The sequence below is a fragment of the Ochotona princeps genome, chromosome 14, assembly GCF_030435755.1.
Source record: "Ochotona princeps isolate mOchPri1 chromosome 14, mOchPri1.hap1, whole genome shotgun sequence".
Lineage (NCBI taxonomy): Eukaryota > Metazoa > Chordata > Mammalia > Lagomorpha > Ochotonidae > Ochotona > Ochotona princeps.
Genome location: NC_080845.1, coordinates 57,477,839 through 57,494,199, shown reverse-complemented (window position 1 = coordinate 57,494,199; position 16,361 = coordinate 57,477,839). Strand labels below are relative to the sequence as shown.

Sequence of the window (16,361 nt, the reverse complement as noted above, 5' to 3'; positions counted from 1 at the left end):
TCCCAAATGCGCCACTTCCCATCCACCTCCCCATTTATGGCCTGCGAAGCAGTAGAGGATGGCCCAGGGCCCTGGCCCCTGCACCAGTGTGGGAGATTCAAAGAAGCTGCTGGCTTCAGATTGGCTCAGCTGTGGCCATTCGGGGAGTGAATCACTGGGTACAAGATCATTCTTCTGCCTCAACTCTCTGTAATTCTGCCTTTTCAATAAAAATCAAATTTTAAAAAAATTTTTTAGAAGATTTTTGTTTTGGGGCCTGGCGGCATGGCCTAGCGGCTAAAGTCCTCGCCTTGAACGCCCTGGGATCTCATATGGGCGCCAGTTCTAATCCCAGCTGCTCCACTTCCCATCCAGCTCCCTGCTTGTGGCCTAGGAAAGCAGTTGAGGATGGCCCAAAGCTTTGGGACCCTGCACCCGCATGGGAGACCCAGAAGAGGTTCCAGGTTCCCGGCTTCGGATCGGCGCACACCGGCCCGTTGCAGCTCACTTGGGGAGTGAATCATCGGACGGAAGATCTTCCTCTCTGTCTCTCCTCCTCTCTGTATATCTGACTTTGTAATAAAATAAATACATCTTACAAAAATTTTTTTGTTGGTTGTTTGTTTTGGAAAGCAGGGAGCTGGATGGAAAGTGGAGCAGCCAGGACACACACTGTCATGTGATGCCAGAGCTTGCAAGCACAGGATTAGCCAGTTGAGTCACCACGCCAACACCGCAAGTTACTGAGATCCTACAAACTGATGTTTGTAAGTTTGTGAGAATTGTCCTAAGATTTATTTATTTACTAATGTATTTATATATCTGAAAAGCAGAGAGACACAGGGCTCTCATCTGCTACTGTCAGCAACAGATGAAGCTGAGCTGGGCTGAAGCCAGGAGCTGGAAACTCAATCCGGGTCTCCCATGAGGGTGCCAGAACCAGGTATCAAACACAGGTACTCTGATACAGGATGTAAGCATTGTTAACCAGTGTCTTAACTGCTAGGCTAAATGCCCACCCAGCAAGTGGGCCACCCTTGTTTCCTCTGCATGGGCTGCTTAAATCACAAAAGAAGCAGAAAGCACATGCATCAAGATCCTTCTTACATTGTGATACAACCATCAAAGCAGCATGACTCAGTATTCTAGACAATATGTGCCGTAGGTGAAGTCACTACCCAAGGCACTGGCATCCCATATGGGAACCAAGTTCAAACCCCAGCTGCTCTACTTCTGACCTAGCCTCCTGCTAATGAGTGTGGGAAAGGAGTAGAGGATGGCTCAGCTGCTTGATACCCGGTACCCCCGTGGGAGACCCCAGAGCTGCTGCTGGCTCCTGGCTCCAGCTCCAGCCACCGCAGTCATTTGGGGGTGAACCAGCAGATGGATGCTTGCCCTTTTTCCCTCTCTCTCTCCCTTTTCATTGTAACTCTGCCTCCCAAATAAATGTCTTTTTAAAATAATAATAATAGTGATAAAATATGTCAATAGATGACATCTTTATTCTATGGGCAACTAATTATGTGAGAAACTTAAATTACACTCAGATTCTGAATATTTGTTTTATATTATATTATATACTTGCTTTATAACAGTTTCATCTAATATCTATGTTATAGTTTTCTATATATTATCTCCACATACTCGTCCTGTGCTCCAATTTTGTATAAATAAAGCAAGTACATTCCTTAAGATTTATTTATGAAAGTATGCAGTGTTTCAGTAATTTACTAGAGGTGAAAATCCAAGGTTAGAACACTGGCAGTTTCTAGAAAGAAGACGCTAACTTCACAATGACATTTACTTTCCTAGCAATACTTCAGCTATTACGCCATCTCTGAAGAGCCTTTCATCTTATCTTGGGCAAGCATTCTTACCGCCCACCACCAGAACGAGGGCAACCCTTTTAGCTGCCACTGTTGCACATCCTGGGCACAGAGGAGGAAGACACTGGAGGGCATTGTCAGAGGATGACTGCTGTGCCGCCAGACAGGCACCGCTCTCACCTTCACAAGACTGTTACTGCTTCCATCTTACAGATGAGGAGAGGGAAGCACAGAGAGGTGAAGGGTTTGCCTCAGGTCCAGGAGTTAGTGAGCAGGATTTAAATCCTGGGACTTTTGAACCCAAGTTTTTAACTATTATGGCCCTCTGCCCCACAGAAGAAAAAAGAAAGGAAATGTGAAAAACCATTTTTTAAGAGACATAGGAGATTATCTTCTCACAAGATTCTAGACAAGTGAATCCATTTCAAATCATTTTAATGCTTATTTATTTTTATATATGAGAGGAAAAGACAAATGAATCTATCGCCTGTTGGTTCACTCCCTAAAGGCTGCACACAGCCAGGGCTGGGCCGTGCTGAGGTCAGAAGCCACAACCCCCTCAGGGTCTCCCTCATGAGCAACAGGGACCCCAAGCACTTGAGCCATCATCTCCTGCTGCCTCCCTGGCTGGGCATGAGCAGAAAGTCAGATGCAGAGTGAACATGGGACATGAACCCCAGGATTTCAACACGGGATTCAGGCACCCTAAGAAGAAGCTCCGGCTGTTACAATACAATGCCTGGCTTCACTTATGACAAACTGAAAACACTGTTATGTCTGCCATTTTAAGATTTTTAATATTCATGAGCATTTTCAAAGTTCTGACATGTCTTGCAACAAAAATTTTTTTTTTCTTTCTGCAATCTAGCATTTCTCCCAAATAATCTTATGTGGACACTCTTTTTCAAGACCATCTAAGAGACCACATCTGAGGACTGGTGTGTCGGCTCAACCAGCTAAACCTCCACCTCCAAGTGCCGGCATCCTCCAAGGGCATAGGGTTGTGTCCTGGCTGCTCCACTTCCTATCCAGCTCCCTGTTTGTGACCTTGGAAAGCAGCAGATGATGGCCCATAGTCTTGGGACCCTATACCCATGTGGGAGATCTGGAGGGGGGCCCTGGTTCCTGGCTTCAGGTCTGTTCACCTCTGGCCATTGTGGCCATTTGCGAGTGAACCTGCGGATGCAAGCTCCTTCTCTCTCTTCCTCTTTCCCTCTCTCTGTGAATCTGCCATTCCAACAAAAATATTTAAACAGGGAGAATGAGAGAGAAAGACCATGATCTATAAAAAGCTCAGCAAGATTGAAGATTCAGTTTCCAACCAGTAGAAGAGTAGTTACTACTCACCCAACTCCAAGTAGTGGGTTTTCTGAGCTTCCAATGTCAACTATCTTAGAAGCATGAAGAAAAAGTATTTTCTATATACACTCCAAAATTCAAGTTACCAATTACTTACACTTCCTGCACCATCACGTCTTAAACTAAGAAATGAACAAATAGGGTAGTTGTTACCTTTAAAAAAAAAAGTCATAATTTTAAAAGGAATACCTTAACGCTTATATTTGAATATTCAACTGTTAGTAACAGACCAGTGGTTCTCACAGTTGGCTCCACAGAGACCCTCAGACTCTTTCATGGTGTCTGTGTCAAAGCCAGGGGCATTAATAATGTCACATGCACAGCTCTGCTCCAGATCCCAGCTTGCTGCTAACGCAACCCTGACAGGCAGCAGGTGGCAGCTCCCGCACATGGACCCCTGCCCCTCTGGTGGGAGATGCAAGCCCGAGCTTCAGTCTGGCCGCTTCTGCTACTGGGAGCATTTGGGGAATGAAAGAGCAGAGCTCTGTCTCTCTCTGCCCTTCATATTAAATGAAATTTAAACAAACAACAAAAAATGCTAAATGCAAGTGTTTGTTATGAAAAAAAATTCTGATCTCAGCATGTGTAATATACATATACATACATAGTTATATTCCTAAAACATTGCCAAAGACATTGATTTGCTTGCTTTTCAATCTATAAATTCAAAATATACGATTTTGTTTTTTCCTTTCAAAAACCACTGAGCCATACAGGTAGAAAAACTGAGGAAATAATAATATAATTTTGTTTCTGAAAATGTAGTTCTTATCATTCCCTAAAGTGGCTTCCAGCTCTGTTTGGTTCTATTAAATAAATACAACAAATTACAATACATTTTAACCAAAGGGAGGAAAAGGAGGTGCCAAGAAAGGGATGACTTGTCAGGAGGAAGCAACAAGAATACAGAGGGCAGAAAGAAGCAGAGAAAGGTGTGCTGACACACAACCCTGTTAAAAACCTTCCTGCCCAGATACATTCAGGCTGTAACGCAGTCACACGTAAAAGTGATGTCTACAGACCTGGCATTTCTTCAGCTCTCTCTTCAGCTGCAGAACGGAAACATGCTGGGGTCCTTCCTCCAGATTTGCAAGGCCTCTGTTTCCCCGGAGCGAGGCGAGGACAGCCTTCCTCATTTCCTGGGTTGTATTAAACCACTCCTGCAGTTTGTGCTGCTGCTTTTGGCTTAGTCTGACATTTTTTAAGTCCACCAGGAAGGTGAAGGCTTCGTCTATACAGTTTTGGTAGCCCAGACATTCTCCTTGTAACTGAGCCACTTGCTCCTCAAGGAAACAGATCCGATTTTTATCAGGAGTCCCTTCCCGATGGATTGGGCCTGTCTGGCTGATCCCAGCCTGCTGGCTCTGCAGAGCTTCTCGAAGCAGCTTAATCTCAAATTCCATCTCATCCATCCGGTCTGACTCAGGGCTAAAGTTCAGGGTGGGCTTGTTTCTAATATTCCGTGCTCTATTGGCGTATTTGAGAGAATTTAAGGACTCATCAAAATCCAAAGAGGAAGGGCTAACACACGTGATCATGACAGTCTTGGCACTGCCTCCCAAGGAATCTTTCAGGAGCCGGGTGATCTTAGCATCCCTATATGGGATGTGTGAACTCTTCCTGCGTGGGTCCCCTAGGGCGCTTATCACGTTCCCCAAAGCCAACAGCCCACTGTTGATCTGAATGGATTCTTTGAACCGTTCACCAGTGTTGCCCGTTTTGGTTACTCTCTCGGATCCAGCCAAATCCACAAAATGGAACTTTGAAACAACAGGTCGATTGGGATACCATGATCCGTCTTCGGCTGCCTCCACGTTTTTCTCCACTTGACAAATGCTGATTGTGAAAATGGCATGTGATCTGCTGGAGTGCTCGTTCATTTGTGTGGAGCCTGTATGTCTGGATGCATTCCCCATCTTCAAAAGACTCAGAACTTCATCTGCACTCTCCACAGGGCACTCCTTGGCCCCGACAATCACTTAAAACAGCAAAGGCAAGTTTTTTAAACCAGGTTGGCATCAAAAGACAGGATGGTTAAGTAAACCACAACAGTTATTTGCTAAACAGCCTGGCCAAGATAATCTTTTAAGACCCCCAACAGCATTTCAAATAATAGTACCATCACCAACATAATATTTAAAATGTTAAACATTGCCCAAAGAAGCGAATTCTAAAAAAAAATTTTCAAGAAGCTAATTTTCATAGCACTCATTTTGATGGTTAAACTCTAAAAGATGAACTTTAAAAAAAACTAGGTTCCTTAAAACAAAAGAAAAACTTCAGTATTTTGATTTGTAATTATTAATTACTTAATGTAAAAGAAAATAGATTATAAAGTATATAACTTGGGGCCAGTGTTGTGGTAGAATGAGTAAAGCCATCATCTGCATGCTCGCATCCCGGAGAGGTGCCAGTTCAAGTCCTAGCTGCTCCACTTCCAATCCCACTGCCTATTAATGCACCTAAGAAAACAGTGGAAGATGGCCTAGGTCCTCGGGCATCTGCACCCACGTGGGAGACCCAGAAGCAGCTCTATCTCCTGGCTTTGGATCAGCCCCACTCTGTCTGGCGTGGCCATTCTGAGGAGTGACCAATGGATGGAGATCTTTCTAACTTTCACTCCCTCTGTAACACTGCCTTTCAAGTAAATTAAAAAAAAAATTCATTTAAAAAAAGAATCAAACTCAAAATTAATTAGCAGCAGTTTTCCTAAGTTCACTTTCTTGCGGAGCCAGCACCCTGACACAGCGCGCTAAGCCTCCTCCTGTGGCATCGGCAGCCCATATGGACAGTGGTTTGCCTCCTGGCGGCTCCAGCTCCAATCTAGCTCTCTGCTAATCCTAGGAAAACAGCAAAAGATGGACCAAGTGGTTGGGTCCCTGCACCCACATGGGAGCCCCAAAAGAAGCTCTGGCATTGGACCAGTCCAACTCTAGCCACTGCAACCAGTTGGAGAGTGAACCAGCAGATAAAAGATCTCTGTCTCCTTCTCTCTCCATATCTCTGCTTTTTAAATTAAAAAAGAAGAAGAAAGAAAAAGAAAATCAGGGGCCTGGTGCAGTAGCCTAGTGGCTCAAGTCCTCACCTTGTACGTGCTGGGATCCCATATGGGCACCGGTTCGTATCCCAGCTGCTCCACTTCCCTTCCAGCTCCCTGCTTGTGGCCTAGAAGGGCAGTGGAGGATGGCTCATGGCCTTGGTACCCTGTACCCGCTTAGGAGACCCAGAGGAGGCTCCTGGCTCCAGGGTTCAGATTGGCTCAGCTCTGCAAATCATTACCACTTACAGAGTGAACCAGTGGATGGAAGATCTTTCCATATTCCCTTCTCTCTGTAAATCTTTCAATAAAAAAAATAAATCTTTAAAAAATTCCAAATAATTAAATTTCTCCATTGTTTTATTAATATTAAATCACTCTTGGGCCCAGCAGAGTAGCCTAGTGGCTAAAGTCCTCGCCTTGCACAGGCTGGGATCCCATATAGGTGCTGGTTCCAATCCAGGCAGCCCTGCTTCCCATCCAGCTCCCTGACTATGGCCTAGGAAAGCAGTAGAGAATTGCCCAAAACCTTGGGACCCTCCACCCGTGTGGGAGACCCGAAGGGGCTCCTGGATCCTGGTTTCAGCTCCAGCCATTGTGGCCACTTGGGGAGTGAATCATCGGACAAAAGAGCTTCTCTGTCTCTCCTCCTCTCTGTATATCGGACTTTGCAATAAAATACGTCCTTTAAAAAAATTATATGCTACAAGACAGAAAAACTCGAAGCATTAGTCTGAATTCTATCTGGAAAAAAAATAAACCCAGATTGAATTAACAAATGAAACTAGAAATGGCCATATTCACTTCCTTTCTAACAAACAATAAAAACCAATTTCTTCAAACCAGCAGGAATTACAGGAATACTAAGGACAAGGCTACTAGAAGACAAATCTCACCAGCCCCATGGTGGGCTGCCATCTGACTTTTCCAACTGCTGAGAATTCCCCTACGGGAGCTACTCCCGGGACAGGCTCCAGCACTGTCCCACTGGGTGCTTTGCAGAGGAGGGGCATGGCTTAGGACAGGCATGGCAATGTTGCTAATAATTAAAACTTGGAAACTGCCTAACTGTCCGTCCAATGACAAAATATTAAATTACTGTAACACATCATTCATTGCTATAGTACTATAAAGAATCATGAGTTTGAAAAATGTGTAATGAAAAAGCTCGCATTCAATATAAGAACAAAATATAAAACTATAGGCAAAGTTGCAAGTATGTTATTTTTAAAAGTATGTGTTACAGAACAATAAATCTGGAAAGAAAACACCCCAAGGAAAGACAGGAGGGTGGAAGAGGTAGAACTATATTATGAAAAATTCAAAGTTAAATTTTAAAAAGAGAAGAATACCTCAAAATTACTATTTCTAGAAGCAGACATTAAATCTAGCAGCTAGGGGTCCAATGTGGTAGCCTAGTGGCTAAAGTCCTCGTCTCGCACGTGTTGGAATCCCATATGGGTGCAGTTCTAATCCCGGTGGTGCTGCTTCCCATCCAGCTCCCTGCTTGTCGCCTGGGAAAGCAGTCGAGGATGGACCAAAGCCTTGGGACCCTGCACCCATTCGGGAGACCTGGAAGAAGCTCCTGGCTCCTGGCTTCGGATTGGCTCAGCTCTGGCCGTTGCAATCAATTGGGGAGTGAATCAGCAGATGAAAGATCTTCCTTTCTGATCTCCTTTCTGTGTGTCTGACTTTCTGATTAAAAAAATAAATAAATAAATCTTTAAAAAATCTAGCAGTTAGCATGCCATGTCATGTGTGGGTTTGCTGTTCAGTTCCATCTCTGACCTCAGCTTGCTGCTAACGAGGGCCCTGGGCGTTAATGGGCGAAGGCACAAGGCACCGAGCCCCTCTGCCTGGGAGCGAGCCCGGCTTCAGTCCCCAGGTTCCAGCAGGGCTGCCATCTGGGGTCTCGAGCAGCAGATGAGAGTACATCGTATTTGCACATGCCTTCTCTCACACACAAATGAGTATTTTTAAATTGATAGTTCTGGGTTCTAGCGTTAAAAGTTATCTTTACCTTTCTTCTTTACACTTTCCTGTTTTCAAAATATTCAACGAGGGATCAGTTCTAAAAGCAAAGGAGTAGAATTTGTTCTTTAGAATACTTGCATTTGGGGGCCCGGCGGCATGGCCAAGCGGCTAAAGTCCTCGCCTTGAAAGCTCTGGGATCCCATATGGGCGCCAGTTCTAATCCCGGCAGCTCCACTTCCCATCCAGCTCCCTGCTTGTGGCCTGGGAAAGCAGTCGAGGACGGCCCAATGCTTTGGGACCCTGCACCCGCGTGGGAGACTTGGAAGAGGTTCCTGGTTCCCGGCATCAGATCGGCGCACCGGCCCATTGCGGCTCACTTGGGGAGTGAAACATCGGATGGAAGATCTTCCTCTCTGTCTCTCCTCCTCTCTGTATATCCGGCTTTCCAATAACAATAAATCTTTAAAAAAAAAAAAAAAAGAATACTTGGATTTGGGACCAGAGCTGTGGCACAGCAAGGAGAGCTGCCACTTGGTACCCGGGTATCCCATACAGGAGCCAGTTCACGCCCCGGTTGCTCCATTTCTGATGCAGCTTCTGGCTGGTGACCTGAACAAAGCAGGGGATGTCCCCAGCGTCTAGGTCCCTGCACCTATGTGGGTGACGCGGCTGAAGCTCCTGGCCCATGGCTTTCGCCTGACCAAGTCCTGGCCATTATGGCCAACTGGAAAGTGAATCAGAAAAGACAAAACACCTCTCTCTTCTCTTTCTCTCTCTGTAACTCAATTAAAAAAAATCTGCATTTGGCTCCCATTTTGACTTCCATTTGCAAACAGATGGGTCTTATTAGTTCATGAGATTAGCAGGTTGCTAGCACAGGAAATCAGACCTCAGCACGACAAAGGGCAGGTAAATGTTAACATGGAGAAGCAGAAATATAAACTCCACAACAAAAAAGGATGAAAAGGGGGAGCTGGGAAAAATCAGAGAGGAGGAGCGTGGAGTTCTCAGCCAACTTAGACGAAGACCTAGAAGCAAAGACACCACTGACCTCAGGACAACGCTCAGAGCGGAAAACAAACAGCCTTGAGTAGTTTCACCTAAGCAGGGCAATAGAGACCCACAGTGTGAATTACAAATGAGTTCAGCTTCCCAACTAGTCCAAACTCCTGCTTTTTCATCTCAATAACCTAACTGAGATTGATACTCAATAAACTATTCCATGTAAAAGTAAAAACACATTTTCTTTAAAAAATTTTTTTGGAGTGTATCTAAAACGGCATGGGTCTGTCCCCAGTGAAGGTGATCAACGCAGAGGCAGCTTCACCTGTATTTCCCTTCTCGTCCTCCCGGATGTGAAGGTCCTTCATAGAGGTCTCCAATTCGAGCAGATCTCTCAGGTCTTCCTTGTAGACTTCAATATAGGACACTTTGATATCGAAGTCAATGCCAGGATTTTCAGAAACGGTTTGAAATATTTCTTGGATAGCTCGAGGAATGATGCCCTTCTGACCCTCCACAACCGAGGCTGAAATTTTAGAAAAAAGCACATCTGGAACTATCTTTTTTCTTTATGAAAAACTACAACCCAAAACTTACAATTAATGAATGTATTCTATATTCTATTATACATTTTAAAATCACAATAAGATTCATTGGTAAAAATGTATGGTATGTATCCCCTAAGAATTTATTTACACTTTCATGGAAAAAATGCGTTATTTCATACATTGCCATGTGCAGGCACTATTCAAGGACCCCGAGAATTACCAGTGAATAAAACAGGGGGAAACAAATCCATTTCCCATTGATACATTACTGAGGAGAGACAGCCACAAACCAGAATAGTAAGAGCGCTGTACGGTGCGCTCAAAGGTGCTCAGTGTGCCTGAAGACTAAAGGAGGGCAGCACAGCAGGGCAGGACGTGGGGGCTGCAGGCTGAGCAGGTGTGCTCAACTTCCGCAAGAACGGCGGCGCAGTGGACAGCATGCAGAGGCTGGCCTGTGAGTACGGGCCGTGGGCCACCCGGCCAATGGGGAAGAGCCAGGCAGAGACTGAACCGATGCGATCCATCAACAAGGAGGCAAGGGCAGAATGACAGAATGGTGACATGAGCCACAGCAAGGAAGTCCTTATGGAAAGACTATACACTCAAGGGAGTTATTTTTTTTTCAATCCTTTAATTTTAAAATGTGTGTATGTCTGTGTACGTATGTGCATGAGAGAGAGAGAGAGAGAGAGAGAGACTTTCCATCTACTAATGCAAAGGCCACAGCAGCCCACACAGGGCACGCTGAAGTTGATGTGGGTCTCCTGCAAGTGGCAAGGACTCGAGCACTTGAGCCATCATCTGCCGCATTTCCGGGATGCACATGAACAGGAAGCTGGATCCAAAGCAGAGTGGCAGCCTGGGACTCAAAGCAAGCACTGCAATAGGGAGAGTGAGGGACGGCCTCTCGAGTGGTGATTAAAGCTGGTTTGCCAAATGCCTTTCCCAGGGTTTTATTTTGAGTGAGATAAGAGCCACTAAAGCAGAGCAATAACTTACTCTTAACAGAGGTTTTAAAAGGCCACTGTCACTGCTATATTTTATAGTATGACACGGGGAGCCCACTTAGGAGGCTGGCACAGGGCAGCAGAGGAAGCCCAGGACAGGGGCTAACGCCATGACGGCAGCTGCATCTGCATTTGCTCTGCAGGAGCGTCATTATGATTTCCTGATATTTTGGATGCAGGATATGAGAGAAAAGGATGAGTCCTGGATGACCCAAAAGGTTTTTTTTTTGGTGGGGGGGGAGGAGGTGCCACTGCAGCTGCCATCAACTGACAGAGGAAGACTGGATGATATGCTGATTTGAGAGTAAATAGCAAAAATTCAGTTTTTAACTTAACAGGTCTGAAACGTCTATTAGGCATTCATTAGACTGAACAGGTGGTTGGATCTACGGCTTCTGAGTTCACACCAGGAGCTGGAAGTAGCAGGCAAAAAATTAGAAATCAGCTAAGTCACGGGCCTGGGTGAGATCACCAAGGAAAAAAGCAGAATCGTGAAAGATCACCAAGGGGCTGAACGGGAGTGTAGCAGGTGAGCCTCTTCTCCACAAGGCTGCCGGTTCGTGTCCTGGCTGCTCCACTTCCCATCCAGCTCCCTGCTTATGGCCAGGGAAAGCAGCAAAGGATCAAATGTAACGCACATTGTTACATGTGAATTTTTATCACTAAAAATATATACTCTGCAGCTTAAAGTTTTAAGTATAGTTCTAAAATAAACTAAATATACTGCAATCAGAAGTATGAAACAAAGATGTCTACAACCAAATGATATAGATGAAAGTATATCTACATAGGTTTAACACAAAAATTAAACATTAAAGGAAGCAAAATACAACTGAAGGCTTCTTGAATGCAACAGGCCTACGTCTCAACAGCAAACTCTCAAGCACGTAGCTATAGTAGAAAAGCCCAGCTCAACATCGAAGATCAGACAACGGGGGGGAGCAGAGGCCATGTCATCTGACACATACTTCACCTTTCCAGTTCACTGTGTTGCCGCTTCTTAAATTCTAGATTCAAGGATATGGCACTTGGCCCATACAAAATTCTTATACCGAGGGTCGCCCCCTGCTCAAATTCACCCCATTCCTCAGGACTTCACTGAAGTCCCCAGTACGAGGAGGAGCCACTGTGATGTTTTACATGTTTATCCAGTGTTGGAGATTTTAGACAACATGTTGCTTCTGAAGCAGAGAAAGTGCTAAGAGGGTATGAAAACCTCAAAAACAACCAATGTGTTTCACAATCCTTTATGGGAAGGTCAGGTGAATGCCAATCAGTGCAGTGCAATTCCTCTACCATGGCAAGACACCTCTTTAAAAAAGGCTCTGGTATCAGGGTTCTTCTGTTCTGAGATTTGGGGTGCGGGGTGGAGGGAGACGGGAATGGTGCAGAGGTTGTGAGTAGCAATGGACGAAAGAGGGCAGAGAGGCAAGCCAGAGTGTGTCGGTGACACAGGCCTTGTGCACAGGAGCGGTGCAGAGGGGCAGCCCAGGCACAGCCCTCGGCCCAGGCTCAGCACGGGGCCATAGCTGCACCGCCACGCTCCATCGTCAGCCCAGTTTTTATAGCCTGGAATGGCATGAGGGAACATTTATGCCCCACCTTGCTTCAAGAGCGAGTTAAAGCAGCTTTATAAAAATCTATACAAGGATCGCTTCTCGGCCTTTTGGCTAAGATCAAGTGTAAAATCTATACAAGGAGGGGCCAGTGCTATAGCCTAACAGGTTAAGTGACCTTCTGCCATGTGGCAGCCCATGCGCATGCCAGAAAGTCTGGAATGCTCCATTTCCAACCCTGTCCTTGCTAAAGTACCTGGGAAAGCAGCAGATTACGGCCCAGTGCCTGGGCCCAGCTCCCATGTAAGAGAACCAGCAGATCTGGAGGAAGCTCCAGACTTGTGGCTCCTGCATGGTCCAGCCTGGGCCATCGCAGCCACTGGGAGAGCAGCACATGCGAGATCTCTCCGTCCTTTAATCTCTGTGTAACTAATCTTTCTCTCTCCCTCTCTCACCATCTACATAAATAACTTTCACACAAATACATTTAAAATAATGATGATAATGTTCTGACAGATGCTGTGACATGTTAGGTGAGAAAGCAGGAAACAGGATAAACATTACATAATTCTTCCATAAAGCAGTGGGAGCAGGCAATTCTCAGAGACAGAAAATTAGAAGTTACCAGGAGGTTCACGGGGAGAAGTTGTGGCTTAATGAGTACACAGCTTCTGTCTGGGTAATGAAAACTTCTGGAAACAATGGTGACAATTACACTAATACAGAAAACAGATTTGATGTCATAGACCAGTGCACGCAAAGCACTAAAGTGGTATATTTCATGCCACATATATTTATGAGTGTATTTACCACACAATTTTTTTTATTGGAAACTCAGATATACAGAGCGGAGGAAAGACAGGGAGGGAGATCTTTCGTCCGCTGATTCACTCCCCAACTGACCGCAATGGCCAGAGCTGAACCAATTCGAAGCCAGGAGCCAGGAGCTTCTTCCTGGTCTCCCGTATGGGTGCAGGGTCCCAAGGCTTTGGTCCGTCATCGACTGCTTTTCCAGGCCATAAGTAGAGAGCTGGATGGGAAGCAGGACCCCTGGGATTAGAACTGGCACCCTTATGGGATCCCAGCGCGTGTAAGGCAAGGACTTTAGCAGCTATCCTACTGCGCCAGGCCCCACAAAATTTTTAAATAACAAAAAAGGTGTAAAAGATAAAGACAAAATTTAAAATAAATGGAGAGATAAGAGTAACCAAGTCATTGCAAACAGTTTAGGAAACCTGCCTACCATATTTAGCACTGTTTCATGGAAAATACATGCCAAGAAACAAAGGTTGGTTTACAAATAAACCTTAAAAACAACCTGCTTTCAAGCTGAAGGTTACCAAAGTTTAGATTTTTGGTAAAAACCATCCTAAAAATGTGAAAATCTATGAACTTGGATGGCTGCCTTCCATTTATTTTTATAATGCAACACTGCCATCATGTGGCTGGTAAAAGAAGTGGCAGGTCTGTTCCAAAGTTTTTCAAGAACTAGCCAATAGAAAGTACCTAAACTATTTTCAAACTATAGCATAAACTACTGAACTCCCTACTTCAATAGAAAACAAAGCACAAGAATTTTTTTAAAAAGTACTAAAAAGCAAAATTTCAACTAATATTGGTAATAAACGTTAATATGTATTGTGCTAAACTACATACCACATTTGCAATATTACACTTATGTTCCTAAAATAAATTACTTCTGAGAAAACTTATTTTATACCTAACCAGCTGTTATTTACTCATTATCTGTTAAAGACTGCACAGGTCTTTTAAAAAGCCCATGCTCTGTATAGGGTGGTAAGTCTGAACTTAGGAAAAGCAAGACAATGACCATAGAGATTTTCATTGTGTCACAATGACTGGCACAGTACCCTAAATATGTAAGTGCTCAGGAGCTGGCACAGTGGCACAGCAAGCTAATGCTCTGCAACACCAGCATCCCATATGGTCGCTGGTTCAAGTCCCAGCTGCTCCACTTCAGATCCAGCTCCCTGCTTGTGACCTGGGACAGCAGAAAATGGCCTAAGTCCTTGGCTCTGGCCGCTACGATAGCCATGTGGGGAGTGAACCAGCAGATGCACGACCTCTCTCTAATTCTGCCTTTCAAATAAAAATAAATAAGTCTTTCTTTAAAGCTTCTCTGAGTGCTTAATAAATATTTACTGGAGAAGGGGTTGCTTCAACATTATTTACATGGTCAATAACCAAAGAGCAAATCAGGGATTCGGGGCTGGTATACCACAGAGAAAATCTAGACATCAAAAATACACTAATTTCATTAATACACCAGGAAATAAAGGCAGTTTCAAAAAATTCTAACTTCACCTGTCAGATGGGGAAAGTTTTTGAAACTGTATTATCAGTGACTTTGATATACAGCCCTTCCCGAAGGGAGCGTTGGGGTCCACTGTCTGCATTATGCATGACACCTGCAACTTCGCCAAGTCAGAGAGAGAGACAGAGAGACAAAAAGATTTTTCATTTGCTGGTTCATTCCTCAAACGCTCCCCACAGCTGGGGCAGAACCAGGCTGAAGGCAGAAGCCTGTAACTTGATCTGAGTCTCCCAAGCACCTGTGCCACCCATCACCCGCTGCCTCCTAGGGCTTGCACCTGCAGGGAGCTGGACTGGAAAAGGAGGCAAGATTCAAGTCCAGTCACTCCGGCAAAGGGATGTATCTCTGGAGTGGCTCTGCCACAATGCCTACCCCTCCATCTGCATTCTAAACGTACATACCCTGAGGCAGGCATTGTGGTGCTGTAGGCTTAGGCACTGCGTGGAGGGTCTGCATGCCACCCATGCCGGAGTGCCTGAGACCTCTGCTTCTGATCCAGCTTCCTGCTCATGCAAACCCTGGGAGGCAGCACTGATGGCCCGGGAACCCAGGCCTCTGCCACCCACGTGAGACGCACAGGCAGTGCCTGGAAGCTGGTTTCCAACCGGGCCAGTCCAGTCATTTGGGGAATGAATCAGTGGATAGACAATCTCTTCTGTATCTCCCTCTCTCCCTCTGGTCACTGTGCCTTTCAAAGAAATTTATCGATCAAACCGTTAAACAAATGTTTATACACCGTGGTTCAACAAATCCACCTCTGGGAATCTAATCTATAGAAATATTCTCCAGGATCTAAAAGCTCCATGTGTTGAATTTAATCACCCTGGGGAGGTATTTAGAGGGTAGAAATATAATCTGACTGGTGTTTAGAGGTGAAACCTTTGAAAGGTGATTAAGATTAGATAAAGTCAGGAGAATGGAGCCTGGTAATTGAATTCTGGTGGCTTTGCCAGATGGACAGAGGTAAGTTCCCCTGAGTGTGAGCGCATGCATACACACACACACACACACACACACACACACACGTCCTGCCATGTGATGATTCCCTGTACACTTCAGAACTCTGCTTTTCAAATAATAAATAAATTTTTAAAAAACATTTTGGGACAATAAACATTTAATAATTTTTCCCCTACAGAATTAAACTGTATTCATAGCTTAATAAAACAGTATGACTTGTAATAATTAACTCACCAAGGTCTGAACATTTCATAACTCCTATTAGTATAAACCACTTACTGGGTCTTTAAGATCATAAAATGTATGACAATCAAAAACACAAACTACAATCAGAAACTGCAACTGTTCAGAAAAATCACAACTTCTACTAGAAAAACTGACCTAATTTTATTATGAAACTTGGAAATAATCTAGTGCATGCGATCCCCCAGTTTTGTAAAAGCGTGATTTCTAAGAACTGGGAAGTGCTTCCCCACAGCCTCTGGGCTCCCCCCGCTTCCGCCATCCCCCACCCCACACATACCATGAGAGAAGCTTGTCAAACACACCTAACATGTGAGAAGATTGAAAACGAAAGAATACTGACATCCACAGCACAGGGAATCTTCACCAAAATTCAGGGATGCTTATTTTCAACAATCAGAAATTTGATGCTGACAGCAAAAACGGCCAGTAGAGACTCCCACCAGCAGAGCACCTGCCTCCCAGTCCTGACCCCAGCACCAGCCACCCCACTGAACACTTCCTCCTCTCTCGGGAGGCAGATGACTCGCAAGGT

General features: G+C 44.9%; 1 protein-coding gene across 3 annotated transcripts in view; it reads right to left on the bottom strand.

Moving 5' to 3' along the window:
• KIF27 (kinesin family member 27) overlaps positions 1–16,361 on the bottom strand; it is an 82,360-nt gene that overhangs the window by 55,472 nt on the left and 10,527 nt on the right. For all 3 annotated transcript variants that reach the window (XM_058672617.1, XM_058672616.1, XM_058672618.1), the window contains exons 3-4: positions 9,503–9,703; positions 4,187–5,142 (exon numbers count right to left, since the gene is read on the bottom strand). In XM_058672617.1, the coding sequence (XP_058528600.1) occupies positions 4,187–5,142; positions 9,503–9,703 (1,157 nt within the window). The remainder of the gene's footprint in view (positions 1–4,186; positions 5,143–9,502; positions 9,704–16,361) is intronic.